The 15,137-nt window shown below is 46.4% G+C and overlaps 1 protein-coding gene across 1 annotated transcript; it reads left to right on the top strand.

Moving 5' to 3' along the window:
- Positions 1–13,013: 13,013 nt before the first annotated feature.
- On the top strand, positions 13,014–14,739 carry GADD45G (growth arrest and DNA damage inducible gamma). Its single transcript, XM_049796657.1, has 4 exons — positions 13,014–13,149; positions 13,241–13,342; positions 13,435–13,648; positions 14,056–14,739. Exons 1-4 carry the CDS (start codon positions 13,097–13,099, stop codon positions 14,167–14,169), a joined length of 483 nt encoding a protein of 160 aa, XP_049652614.1. The 5' UTR covers positions 13,014–13,096; the 3' UTR covers positions 14,170–14,739.
- Positions 14,740–15,137: the final 398 nt, after the last annotated feature.

Below are 15,137 nucleotides of genomic sequence, written 5' to 3'. Positions count from 1 at the left end.
AGAAGATATAACTCGCCTTAATTTTTAAAGGCCCAGTGCAAGAAAACCAAAACCAAAACCAAACTCTCAGCTCTACTTGAAAAGTGAGTAACTTTTAATATGGGATTATAGTGAGAATAAGCAGACACAGTGTGAGGGCATATTTAGTTTTTGTTTAGATTTTTAAAAGATTTTTTCAGAGGAAAACTTAATTTCATGAAGTGACTGCTTCTTTTACGTGGCAGTTGAGCAAATGAGCTTAGCAAATGAAGGCTGAGATTTACCATGAACTTGGTAGCCACCTTTGCATTATCAACTTGTTACTGGGAAAAAAAAATATCCTTTACATTGACTCCCTTGGTTTAAAGTTCTACATTATTATCATTCACATTATGGTCACACCCGAAGGCATCGGTTAACAGCAGGGCATCACAGTACAAGGGAAACTGTGGTTATATTGTAAAAGACTGTCTCTATCCAAAGGTATGACAAATTAACTAGACAAGGCCAAGAAAAAGTTTTAGAAAGGCAGCAAGCTCTTTCAACCACAAGTGATAAAAGCTATAAATAAATAATGAGCCAGGCCCTCCAAAAAAAGAAATTAAGTTTGGTTTAAAGGTAATTTTTTATTAAATTAGCAGGTTTGGTTTTTTTTCAATTTTAATGTTAGTCTCTATGGTTCATTCACTTCCAGCTTTTCTCTAAAGCTGTGAGAATCAGAAAGCTTTAGTTAAAAAAACAAACAAACAAACCCAAAGCTTCCCTTCACTAGCATGAATCCAAGAACTGGAGAGATTTAAAATGACAGAAAACATGCAGAGATTCAGCTAATCCTGTTTTGCACATGGGGAACTAGGCCAGGCACAGAGAGATTTCCCATTTTGCCCAGGGTTACATATCATCTTGGACAGGGTTAGATGCCCTGATTCCCAGATTACCAAACAAGTCTTCCTCTTCTGAAGAACAGAGACGACCAAATTCTACAGTCAAGTCACCATTTCGAACCACAACACAAGATTACTTGGTCAGCACTCTCTAATCCTTGCTAGCACATGCCAAACTACATGTACTGCCCTCCCTCAGTATTTGTCTTTTTCAGGGGAGATGTTTTACAGTTGCTGTTGTATTCTGAATGATGACTGCTCGTTGCACAGCACTGTGCCATGGAAGAAGATCTCACTTGCAAATTCAGTCATGTTATTGTTATATACATGGTGGTACCAACGTCTCCAGACGTTAAGGCTTCCTTAATCAGCCTTGAGCAGGCCACATCTCCAAATGTGTGTATCCCAAACACTGAATAGAGACAGAGTTAAGTTGAATAACTGATATGTGATATTCACATTTTCCTCCTGTTGTATCCACACAAACTGGAGCCAAGGGGAATTATATTGCTAAAGATCTTATGTCATTCTTAGATTTTGAAATACTCAGCCAGGATCCTGAATGGAGGATGTCTCCAATAGTGTTGGATGCGTACTTCGTGGCGCAGTAAAGATTTGAAGAAATGCCCAGTTTAACCACTAGAGGTCCGTTTTACACCAGTCCTTTGCAGAGTACAGGCAGGACTGAATATTAGTACCACAATTTTAACCTCTTGCATATGACAACAAATATCTAAACTATTTTGCTTTAAGTGACTAGTATGAGAATGCCACCCTAAATGATAACATGTATTGTTTGGTTTCTGGTGTTTCTTGTAGTAGCAGGTAGATCTTTGCTTCTTCTTTTTAACACTCATCTATTCAGCAGATTACTGAAGAATACTAAAGAAGACACTAGCTCAGTGTGTGTCTGCTGGTAATTTTACTCATTCCTCACCTCTAAATACAGAGGATGAAGTCACTGTGCAAGATAACTCATGAAACTCCACTTTAGCATCCTTATCATTTTCTCAGAGATTTTGGAGGCACAAGCCAAAGGAGCTTGCTAATGGCCTTTTATCGATGTTAGACAAATTATGGAGGCAGAGCTGCATACTGGGAAATAAGATACTCTGACCTAAAAAGAATTATCAAACGTAGAGTCATGAGGAGAGGAGTCACTGTTCAATAAACGCGTCTGGGACATTGAAGAACTGCTGCCTTCCCAGTTAAAGGTGTTGTTCACGGCTTTAGGTACACGACAGAAAGACTCAAGGATAGGGACTGGGTGGGTGCAAGCTGAAGGGCAAAATTCTTACTCCTCCAGCCTCTGTGTGTGTGTGCCTCAGCTTTTACTAGAGACATTCCCCAAACTGAATTCTTGCCTATGTGAATGTCTAGAGCGATTTCAGGCCTTCAGTGCTGCTTCTTCACAGCTCAGCCAGATCTGCCTCCTATAACAAAGCCCTGAGAGCCCAGGGTACACAGCCTGCATCTTTAAAACTGGACCCGGCACCAAACGTAGCTGTTCTGCCTAGGCAAAACTAGAGCTGGTGGTGGAGCTGTTGCTTCTGCCCCTGTTTATTCAGCTGGGCAGAAAAGGCAGCTGGCCAGTTTCCATTTTGCCAGGGCTGCCAGAAGCTCTCTCTGGGCATGTTGTTTGTTCAAACTACACGCTGCACTGGCATGGGCAGTACTTGACGCTCTCTCTGTTTAGCCAGTGCAAGTAGGCAGTAGGCAGCTCCACTCCCCACCAAACCCCAATGTATGCTGGTCTTGAGAGAGTCCTGCTCAGAGGCTCTGCTGCCTACTGCTTAGGGGAGCTAGTTGGGACTGGGAAAAAACTACATTCCGGTCCCCATATGGAGGACCACTGCATCTTTCACTTAAGGCTTGTTTATTACAAACAACATAAGTGATCCTTACAGCCGGTGTCAGGGGCCGGGCATAAATCATAGCTGATGGACCTTATGCTGTTGGTGTGGTTACTGAATTTTTAATCATCAATAAGAGCATCTACCCATGCTACTGTGCTGCCCCTCTGTCGTGTCCAGGGTCATACACAAACTTGTCGGAATCAGAGATGTTTTACGTATCCACATTTTCTGAAAACAATGTCATACCCATGCCCCAGATAGTAACTGATCGCAACACATGCTTCAAGTGAAGGCTACCTGCCACCCCTCCTCTTATGTACACCCATCTGTGTCCCTGTTGTTGTTCCCACCCCTGCCCAACCCCCAGAGATGAACACCTAATGTGTAGAGGGAAACCTGTGATGTATTGGTCCAAAATCCCATGCTCATTGACTGAGGTATAGGGCTATGCAGGAAAATGACAAGGCATTACAGATAGAAACATGAGAAGGCTAAAAAAGTAAAAAGCAACAGAGAAAGAATGACAGCTTAGCCAGTTGGCATACACTTATTTTAATGAAATGAGTTAAAATTATCTCAGTGGATTAGAAGATGAACTGACTAAAACTCTTCACTAGTAAAATGTGTTAGCCAGGAATAATAGTCCTACTGCAGTAATTTCATAATCAATAGCTCCCAACTGGCCTTCTCCTATACAGCACTAAACTGCTTCTAAATGTTAGGTTATATTTCTGCACATTTATCAACTGTCATCACTTGCTTTTTGTAACCTTATGCATCAAAGAGTGCAAGTGGATTTCACTTTATGGGGGTTATTCATGGCTCACGTCTCACTATGATGTTTGGAGCATTTGATTAATGAGACTTCAAAGAGGAAATCTGAACTTCTAGATACCATTATGTAGTAGCTTAATTAATGTACTTCTTCATATCTAAAGAAAATGTCTCTCTTTGTCTTGGGTGGGTGAAAAGGAAAGAGTAAATGTGTCCATTTTCTAGCTTCAAGCTAATTCTTTTTTTTTACTATGACAAAGGTGGGATGATACAAATGTTCTGATTTGATGTTGCTTGTGATCAGGGGAAAATTGGCACGTGCAGAGGTGTGTCAGCAAATAATTGAGGTCAGTAAAGATTTTTGCTATTCTTACCTTTCAGTTTGTTTTAAAGAAAAGGGTCAAGATAAAATAACTCCATCCCCATCAGATCTTATGTCTTACCTGTTTAGATATAAGCCAGTCTCACAGATATTTTTTAAAGGCAGGAAAATGGACATGGAAAAACTCAGAGTTTCCCATCCAAGGTCTAGGCCAATCATCTGAGTTTTCACTCTCAGGTTGTCTATTCTGTTACACCTATGACAGAAGACACCAAAGAACTAATGAAGGATCAGATTATTTCACTCAGCTAGGCACATCTTTGCAATATAAGTTCCATTAAACAGTCTTATGCTGAGATACGAGAGGCACTTGACATGGGGCAACACATCTGCCTTCTTTATGAATTACATTTCTTCATGCTGCAGAATTACCTGGTGTAATGAGTAATTCTGGCAGCATCTGGGCTAAGGAAAGACTGTTCTTCTTTCATTACAACACACAGACAGCTGTTCAGTGATCCTCTTAAGCATTTGATTTTTAGCTTTCATTGGCATCTCTAAGAAAGTTCAGTACACAACCAAATAAAAATCAGGTTCTTCAACATTATGCTGATAAAGTTATGTTCAGCTGTTAAAAAATTCCCTTTGGCATTGTATGGAGCCATCAACACTGGGAAAGCCAACATCGTCATTCAAAGCAGTCTTTAATATCATCTGGTTGGACTGGAGAGCTAGCAAAACAAAACTGTTTTTCAGTAGTTTTATTCTGCTGGAGGAGAGGGGCCCCTGTGCAGTGTATTAACAGATGTGGCAGAAAAAATATGTAAAGGAATTAAGGTAAGTGGGGATGAAAAACAGCTATATCACAAGAAATTCCCAGTTTTATTTCTAACTGAGCCTCACTTGAGACTATTACTGGCAGCAGTCAGAGGGCTGCAATGCTGAGTGGATGGAGAGTCAGAACCTGGGATTTTTGATGCTTGGCTTTGACCCTGTTCTTCTGGCTTGAATTATTAACAAATATAATTTTTAGTGTCACTTATGTAATTTTCTAACCTTAAGTGCCTGTCTGAAGTCATACTCCTAAGTAAGGTTTCCAGGCGTTCCTGGATAAAGGTGTGTGCTCAAGGATAGTAAATCTGACACTGAAGCCTTCCTGGCACACAGACTTCAATTGAACATGCATGCAGATTCTCTCCAATCTGGCCTGAAAACATAGGATTTACTGAGCTCGGTGTTATGCAGCCATGGTGCATATGGGCTGTGAATGTGTCTAGGATTTCCAGTTGTACAGCAGGCAGTCTGAGCTGCTGTGAATGCACAGTAAGGTTTCAGTTGCTGGACCTACAGACACACAGAAACCCCAGGAGAGGATCCTGAAAAAATTGCCCTGATAAAATTCTGGTCTGAAAGAAAGCATTGCCAGGAAAACCTGGCTTTCAGCATTTCTTATTTAAAAAAACAAAAACAAAAGAAAAAATCATCAGGCCTCCCAGTGCTTCTGACAGACTCCTGAGCTGGGGTGTAGCAGAAGGTTCTCCAACATGTTATCAGCTACCCCCCATAAGCTGCTTTGGACTGCCCTTCTGAGATCCCACTAGGATGTGAATTATGCAGATTTTGGCATGGGACTGGGGAAAGGGAGGTGCTGGCCATCCCAGATACATATTCTTTGCACACTTGCAGCTCACCACAGTCTAAATACAGAATGGGCAAGGCAGGTTTATTGATTTTTTGGGGTTTTTGGGTTTTTTTTTGGTGATGCACACTAGGGTGGGTCTCTCAGGAGCATAACTTGGTGTAGTACTGTCATGTTGAAGATAAGCATGAAAAGAAAAACTATTCCTGTCTGTAACATTAGTAGTCACTCTTGCTGGATAGAGATGGGCAGGGGATGTATGTCTTGTTTAAAATATGAAATACTATGTTGAAGACACTATATGTGACTATCTTTAATTGAGGCATCACATGGCTAGATAAATACAGTAAGGAATGTAAGCAGCTGTGTAAATAAATAATTTGTGAAGAGAAAAAAGTGCTTGAACTTGCTGAATACTTCCGTTTAAGTGTATGAATGAAAGCAAACCTGCTGAGGAAAATAGCTCTGTGTTTTGAGGTGAGAAGTGCATAAAGGAGCCTTTTCAAACAAGTTTCAAGGATGATCAGTTGTGTCCTGATCCCAAACACTCAGTTGCTTTGGCTGGCTGATGCTTTTAGCTGATGCCAGATTACAAGGAATCCTAGAGAGTGATATCCATTTACATTATCAGATAGGGGCTACTGCCTATTGAAGCAAGCAAAGCAGCATGTGCAGGGTTGCTCCAATACAAGTTGCTGCGTGTAGTATTTCTCCCCTTCCCTTGGCATCCACTGTACTTGGCTCTTCCTCTCTGGGGGCTATTACCTGCTCCAAGTACGGGTTTTCAAAATCACCTCTTTCAACCTCCCATCTATATAAAAGGAAAGCGTTGACTAAAAATACTCATCTCTGTAAACCTCTAAGGGTTTGAGGGACCTGGACAAGCTTGAGAAGTGGGCTCATGAGGTTCAACAAGGCCAAGTGCAAGGTCCTGCACTTGGGGCAACCCCTGGTATCAATACAGACTGGGGGATGAAGGGATTGAGAGCAGCCCTGGGAAGAAGGACTTGGGGGTACTGGTGGATGAAAAACTGGACATGACCTGGCAATGTTGCACTCGCAGCCCAGAAACCAACTGTATCCTGGGCCGCACCAAAAGAAGTGCCACCAGCAGGTCGAGGGAGGTGATTCTGCCCCTCTGCTCTGCTCTGGTGAGACCCCACCTGCAGTACTGCATCCAGATCTGGAGTCCTCAGCACAAGAAGAACACGGACCTGGTGGAGCAGGTCCAGAGGAGGCCCAGAAAAATGATCACAGGGATGGAGCACCTTTCCTATGAGGAAAGGCTGAGGGAGCTGGGGTTGTTCAGCCCAGAGAAGAGAAGGCTCTGGGAAGACCTTATTGTGGCCTTTCAATACTTAAAGGGGGCTTATAAGAAAGACGGGGACAAACTTTTTAGTAGGACCTGTTGTGATAGGACAAGGGGTAATGGTTTTAAACTAAAAGAGGGTAGATTCAGACCAGATAGAAGGAAGAAATTTTTTTTGATGAGGGTTGTGAAACACTCGAAAAGGTTGCCCAGAGAGGTGGTAAATGCCCCATCCCTGGAAACATTCAAGGTCAGGTTGGATGGGGCTCTGAGCAACCTGATCTAGTTGAAGATGTCCCTGCTCATTGCATGAGGGGTTCGACTAGATCCCTAGATTAAAGGTCCCCTCCAGCCCAAACTATTCTATGATTCTAAAGCAAGCCTTTCTTAGAACAGGAGAGAAACATTAATGTATCATTAGAAAGATGCTTCTCTATTATTAGATCAACATTTCTGGTTTCTTGCTTTATTTTGAGAATAGCACCTGCAGGAGGAAAAATGCACTAGTGATGTGAATTCAGCAACACTTATAAACTTTTATTGGCTACTTGATGTAGCTACGGTGTGCCATTGTACAAAACCTCAAACTACCAAAATTAACGCAAGAGGTGCTTTTGCCCTTTTTGGCACAAAACCTGAAAAGATGGCAGAAATGAGGGCACTGTGCTCATCTCCACAGCATTCTGTAATAATCAGGTCTATGCAGCCAATTAAGTGTTGCCCATCCTGTAGCATTTCAGTTATACTTGTGGGAATACTTGATTTTTTTAACAAAACAGTGAAACACTTAATTCAGAAGTCTACTGTTTCTATTCCTACAGCATTGTTTTCAACTGAGAGTTATAATATGCAAGTTTATGTTTTTTAGAAAAAGAAGTTGCTACAAAAAGTCTTACTTCACTGCTTTCTCAGTAAGTTAAATGTCCCTGCTGCCAATAGATCGTGGATGTTTGGTCTTGGCAGTTGGCATTTCTGTGGCGAAAATGCCAAAGAACAAAGTGTATGAACAGACGGAGCTGTCTGGTTCACTGGGCATGAGTATCAGCAGCACCTGTGTCAGGTTCAGTGGAAAGAAATAATACAAAGATTAGGTAGATGACCTGTTGGTCTGATGGAAACACAAAACTAGCTTGATCTTAGCCAGAGGATTTATGGAGGAAGCTGGGAAGAGAGCCCCACTTCATACAACTACTAGGTTTTGTAGAAAGGCTTTTGGTTTGTTTTTTATTTTGTGAGATGCCATATCTGGAGAACAAAGTGTGCTGGGTGAGGACAATAGGGCTGCAAAGGAGAAGGACTGGATGGGTGGCTGGAATGGGCAGAAGAGAAGATCTGATGGATTTGGAAAGACTTGAGGTTGGGAGTACTCCATCTAAACTGAAAGGACTGGTATGTCTTCGTAAAAAGGGTCTTTTTGATGGGAAGTTCGGGTATGCAGCACAAGCTAGGGCAATGTAAGAGCCCCATGGCTGGCCTGACTGTTACCACTGCTTGCATGCCTTTTCTGTTGCGGAAGGCTTGAGTCTCCTCTCTCATTTAGGCCACAAGGTGATGTCTGTGCTGCTCTTCAGCTGGTGATATACTATTATTTTCCTCACAAAATGACAAAATCGTGTTTACTACCAGCTATACAGGGGTGTGATTTATCTGCAGTTTTATCTGTTATGTTCTGCTAGGTTACTTGCCTTCGTTGTGATTGAATATACTATTATTTCCCTGTTACTCTGCATCTGACATAAATTATAAGATTGGGGGCTGTTTTAGGGGTTTTATTCATCTAGGAAACACCAACGTCTACTTTTTTTTTCCACTAAAAACATTAAGGATATGAAAACAGGAATCGAATGTAGGTACTTGTCGTGGTTTAACCCCAGCCAGCAACTAAGCACCATGCAGCCGCCCGCTCACCACCCCCCCCATCCAGTGGGATGGGGGAGAAAATCAGGAAAAAAAAGAAGTAAAACTCCTGGGTTGAGATAAGAATGGTTTAATAGAACAGAAAAGAAGAAACTAATAATGATAGTGATAACACTAATAAAATGACAACAGTAGTAATAAAAGGATTGGAATGTCCAAATTATGTGCAGGGCAATCGCTCACCACCTGCCAACTGACACCCAGCCAGTCCCCGAGCAGCGATTCCCCGCCCCCACTCCCCCCAGTTCCTATACTGGATGTGACATCACATGGTATGGAATACACCGTTGGCCAGTTTGGGTCAGCTGCCCTGGCTGTGTCCTGCGCCAACTTCTTGTGCCCCTCCAGCTTTCTCGCTGGCTGGGCATGAGAAGCTGAAAAATCCTTGACTTTAGTCTAAACACTACTGAGCAACAACAGAAAACATCAGTGTGTTATCAACATTCTTCGCATACTGAACTCAAAACATAGCACTGTACCAGCTACTAGGAAGACAGTTAACTCTGTCCCAGCTGAAACTAAGGACAGTACTGTTTGCCAGAGGGCTGTTAATTTTTTTTTTTTTTGTAGTAGCAATATTTTAGATGCCCACCAGAGGTCACAGCTTTACCGTGAACGCAGCATCACGCTTGGCTGAGGCTCGTTTGCTCGTCTGCTAAGGGTGCCGGCCGCCAAAAAAAAAAAAAAAAAGTTTTGCAGGTGAGCCTTTTCGTGCTGTGGAAAGCACGTGTACCGCTTTTAAATATAATGGCAAAATCCATTTATTCATATCTGAGTACTGTTGCCATGTGATAATCCCCCCCTCCCCTTGATCTACGAGATGACTTCAAGCACTCAACAGCTGATCCACCAGTGGTCTGGTGCCTACCAGATTTCCATCAAATGCATATATTATACTGAGCTGCATTTACAAAAGTGAATTTTGATGTTTGGTATTTGGCACATATGCATATTGAGGACGCTTAATTACGCCTAAGTGTGCTCAAGTGTCCTGTGGGAATGGAGGGTGTAACTTCCACTTTCAGATGCAACATGCAACACCCCTTCCTCTGGTGTTTGTAGCCAGGAATGCTTGAAAACAAAAAGGATGTCTCACTTTTTAATTTTTTTCTTTTCTTTCATGGATGTATTAAAAACATAGGAGGAAAAGACCAAGAAAGCTCTCAGTGGAAACTGACATCCACTGAAGTTCAGTTTGCTTATTAGACATCAAAGGTATCACATCTTCAGAGCCGATATGTACAAAACGGGGACAGGACCTGGGGCAGCTCTCCTTTCTGCACCTCCTCTTCTGCATTGAAGCCTGTTGTTGGTACTGTGGTTTGAAATAAGCTGGATCAAGTATCTGGTAATGCTTCGTGGCTTTCAGCACCATCTGTGCTAGGAGGCCCAGGAATAATGGGGCAAAATGAAAAGTGTGATGACAAGAAGCCCTAACTCCAGGGTGCTGCATCATTAAGCCCAAACTAGAAGCTTGCATGTGGCAGGATTAATGTGTTAATATGGTTCCATACATTAGTTTATTATTTAGGTACTTATATATGTTATACTACTACATATGCACTGTTATCCACTATGAGTTACTCTGGCCTACTAATTTCAATCCATTTTAAGTAACTTTCATTTCCACTGTAATGGGAAACTCATCAAAGTCATAGTTAATATCAGCATCTTTCAAAACTCTGAGGCAGTCCTGGGTTTTCCACCTATTTCATCATGCACTGAAACTGTAATACATCAGAAATGGGCCCTTCAATACTTGTAAGAGTTGTACCACTTAGCATGTCTAACCCAATTTCATGAGAAACCTAAAGCTGCCATTTACCACTCAAGTTATGCTTCTGCATTCCTCCCCATTTACATATTTAGAGGAAAAAAAAGAGGCAGATGTATGAAGGATTTTTACCTTTGAGAATGAATGGTACATGCTATGTACACTATGCTCATTCCAACAAGTGGACACAATTGCCATTTCATGAATATGGACTGGGAGATAGTTTTCTGGAAACTTCTCATGTATTTTTTAAAGCAAACAAACGAAGAATTTATGCCTTGCTCAGGCAAATTCAGTGTGCCACGTCACTGGCGTGGGTTCGCAAGTCAAGAATGCCTTTGCACGTTAGTAGGGTGAAAAAGATTGTTAGGCTTGAGAACGGGTGGTTACAACAAAGAGTTGTCTCCCCATCCCGAGAGCCCTGTAGATATCACCCGAGAAATGTTCTTCAAGAAGTTGGATGTATCTGGCAGACCCTGCTGTTGTCATCAGTTTAAAATGGAAGCTCGCTAAGAGGTTATTGCAGGGTCCAATGCTGTCACCGGTACAGATGCCCGGGACACTAACGAGAAACAACTGGAAGCAGAAATACAGCAAGCCACTGAAGTGGCTCAGTTTGAGGAGCGCTTCTGAAATTATGGTGCTCAAGGAGATTGAAACTACCGAGCAGACAGAGCGTGCCATACACAGGGTCAAAGATGAGCCGTGCTTCATCTAGGACTCCCAGCGACGTACTGGAAAGGACATTCCCGGGGTCTGGGTTGACACACATTTGAAAGGGGAGGATGTGACCGAAGGAGAGGGAGCAGCGAGGGTGACAGGTTGCAGAGCTCCCTCTGTGCAATCCCGCTGCACTCGGTCCGGTGCAGGTTTGCGATAGACATAGGTCTACCTCAAGATGGCTCTCCGCAACCTCTCTGAAATGATCTGGTGCTGCTCTGAAGCAGTTACTCGGTGGACGAGTACTAGCTGGCAGCCTAAGCTGAGATGTCAGAGGCTGAAAGGACTTGGAAAGTAATTTGTCCTTTAATATTTAGACCGTACTCATGCACAGTGGGAGAATTTGTTTTACCATCGCTTGGTTTGCTGACAAACAGGTTCAGATCTGAATTCAGCAATCATACACGTTTCATACTGAATTAATTTGAAATGATGCACTTGAGCTTACGTTACCATCCAAATTAGATCTTTTAATAACGCTCAGCTGGAAAAAAAATTCCTATTTGCTGGGAAAAAAAAAAAATATTAAAATGATGGAATCATAGGACAATACAGTCCAGAAGGGGCCTCAGGAGGTCTCCTGCTTGCAGCAGGGTCACCAGGGAGCTCAGACCAGGTCTCTCAGGGCTTTGTCCCATTGGGGCTTGCAACTCTGCAAGAATGGAGCCTGCGCAACCTCCCTGGGCAGGCGAGCTGCTCCACTGCTTGACTGTCGCTGAGGGGAAAAGGGTTTTTCCTTGCAGCCCACCTGAGCCTCTCAGTGCAACTTACACCCATTGCCTCTTGTCTCTCCACTGTCCGTCGCTGTGAAGAGTTTGACTCCATCTTCTTGACGGCTTTCCTGTGGGTTTTGGGGGGCTGCTGCCCGGTGCCCCCTGACCCGTGCCTTCCCCAGGCGGAGCCAGCCCTGGTCCCTGCAGGGCAGGGCAGTGCTGCAGCCCTGGACACCTCGGTGCCCTCGTCGGGACTTGCTCCACTTTATGGATGGGTTTCCTCTGCCGGGGCTGCCGAGCCCGGCCCGACGACACAGCGGCCGTCTCACGAGCGCTGAGCAGAGGGGGATTATCACCTCCCTGGACCGACTGGCCACGCTCCTGTTCGTACAGCCCAGGACACGGCGGTCCTTCCTTGCCGCCGGGGCCACCGCTGGCCCTGCCCAGCCCCGCTGCCCGCCGTGGCCCAGGGCCTTCTCCGCAGGGCAGAGCTGCTCCCTGGCCCCGGTGGCTGCAAGGGCCGTCCCTTCTCGCGAGCGGGACTTGGCATCTGCGTTTGTTGAAATAAATCATATCGATAAAACCTTTTTTTTCTTTTCTTTTGTTTTGTTTTCCTGCACGATTTGGACTTTCATTTCCAATTCTCGGGCAGAAATCGCCCCGGTACTTTCCAGTGGCTAAACCCACCGGGACGGGGAGCGCCGGCAGCTGACCGCAGCCCGGCTGGCGCTCGGCGGGCAGGCGGCGGGCAGGCGGCGCACCGGCAGCGCACCGGCAGCGCGGACCCGCCGCCGGCACCCGGCGGCGGGGCGGGGCGGGGCGCGGCGCGGCGGGGCGGGGCGGAGCGGAGCGGCGTGTGCCTGCGCCCCGCCCCCACTCCGCTCCCTCCCCACGTGGCCTCCCGGCACGAGCCGCCCGCTCCTCCTCCCCCGCCCGTCCGCTTCCCGCCCCCCCGTCCCCCCCCCGCCCCGCTTCCTCGCCGGCGCGCGCTGATTACCATAAAAAAGCCACCCCCCCCCGCCCCCCCCCCTTTTCTCCCCCGCCGGCCAATGGGAACCCAGGAGGCGCCGCCAGCTGCCGCCGCCGCCGCCGCCGCGTGGGCTATAAATGGGGCGGCCGGCGGGCGGCTGGCTCAGACTGCTCGGCGGGCGTGCGGGCAGGAGGCGCCGGGAGCCGTCGCTGGCCGCCGCGCTGTGGGGACCCGCTGCTATGACTCTGGAGGAGATCCACGGACAGGAGCCTGTGCCTGCGGGCCACGACTGGTACGTCTCGGGGGCCGCGGTCGAGGGGAGCGGGGCGGCGGGGAGGGTTGCGGCCCCGCGCTGACTCTCTGCTCTTCCCCCCGGCGCGCAGGATGCAGGGCGCCGGCAAGGCCCTCCACGAACTGCTGGTGTCGGCGCAGCGCCGCGGCTGCCTCACCGCCGGCGTCTACGAGTCGGCCAAGCTGATGAACGTGTGAGTATGGCGGGCCGGGGCCGGCCGCCCGGCGGGGCGCGGGCGCTCCGGGGCCGGCCGCGGGGCTCAACGCGCCCGCGCCTCTCTTGCAGCGATCCCGACATCGTCACTTTCTGCGTGCTGGCCACGGACGAGGAGGACGAGGGGGACATTGCCCTGCAGATCCACTTCACCCTGATCCAGGCCTTCTGCTGCGAGAACGACATTGACATTGTGCGGGTGAACGACGTGGCCAAGCTGGCTGCCATCGTGGGGCCCAGCGAGGAGTCTGGGGAGCCGCGGGACCTCCACTGCCTCCTCATCACGGTGGGTGTCCGGCGGGCGGCGAGCGGTGCTGGTGCTGGGCGCGCTGTCCTCCCGGGCCGTGCTTGCTTGCGCTACCGGCCTCTGCACGGGGTGGTCAGAGCCCTTCGGGGGTGGCCCCGTCTCCCGCTGGTAGTTGGATCCCCTTCTGGGCAGAGCAAGGGGGCTTGGCACACACCCTACAGCCAGTCAGCTGAGTGGTGGTAGTAGGCTACAGCGCTTCTCGGAACTGTGGATTTCCTGTGTTGTCCACACGGGTAACATCTTTGCTTCCTGCTTTGTCTGTGTTGGGACAGAAGCTTGTCCGAAAGTGCCTTGCATTTGCTTCGGAAGCTAATGCTTCTGTACGTGCTGTTATGACCTCGGCTGGTGGGCGGCACTCATGGTGTGCAACTTTTTCCTTCTGACAGAACCCGAATGAAAATGGCTGGAAGGACCCAGCTCTGGAGAAGCTGAACTCGTTTTGTGAAGAGAGCCGAAATGTCAATAATGACTGGGTGCCAACTGTCACCCTGCCTGAGTGATGGTGACCCAGTGCATTGGGGAGGCTGAAACCTTTGTTGCATTCTCTACGTGGTGTGGGTTCACCGAAGTGTGCAACAAGCTGCTGATTCCATGGATTAGCCTGGTCAAGAGACTGGATTAAAGTCACTCAGACTGGCATGCAGTGGGCTCTTACGGAGGAGAAGGAGGAGAATAGCTCGCCTCACCAGTGAGCCTCAGTAGGCTGCAACCACGGGGAGGCTGATGTACCATGGAACTGAAAGAAGTATTGCAACTTTCTTGGTCAAGTGGAGCTGTTTCTAGAAAGCAGAGAGAAAGTTGGGGGAAGTGGGCCAAAACTTTCCAGAAGGACTGGACAGAGTACTGTAACTAGGAACTGTTGGTGCTGTCTACAAAACACAGAAGAAAGCTTCGATATTTGATGGACTGCTAGGGACTGATTATTACTAAGGCAGATACAGAGACTCCAAAGTGGACAGACTTCAACAGGCCTCTTGGGTCACTCTGCAGAACTGGTTTAATAATGCAATAATTTTTATTGAAGTATTTGCTGCTATTGAAGCTTTCATAATAAATTTTTGACAATTAAATTCTGGGAGTGTCTTGCTTACTGGGTGGGAAAGCATGTCACTGAAATACCACTGATGTTTTGCTTGTGTGCTGTAGTTGAAGGCATATTCTGCAGTAATGTAGCTATTGCTCAAATACTTTCTCTCCAGGGCCCGCTGAATTAAGAGCTGTGCTGTCCAAGTTGATAATTCAACCTTTCACCCTCTTGCAACAGCTGCTTATCGCAACAGCTTGCAAGACTAAGGAGCTGCATGCTTAATGAGCTCACTTATTGTAATAGGTGGTCTTTGTAGTCTATGGAAGGAACACAATACATGTTAGAAACATGGATTTTTGGAATACAGTAAATTGCATCATTAGTTCTTAAATATGACTTGGTAAGACTCATTCAGAGCTACAGTGTTCCCACTTGACAGAA

The sequence above is a fragment of the Accipiter gentilis genome, chromosome Z (assembly GCF_929443795.1).
Source record: "Accipiter gentilis chromosome Z, bAccGen1.1, whole genome shotgun sequence".
Lineage (NCBI taxonomy): Eukaryota > Metazoa > Chordata > Aves > Accipitriformes > Accipitridae > Astur > Astur gentilis.
This window is presented reverse-complemented; position numbering and strand designations above follow the sequence as displayed.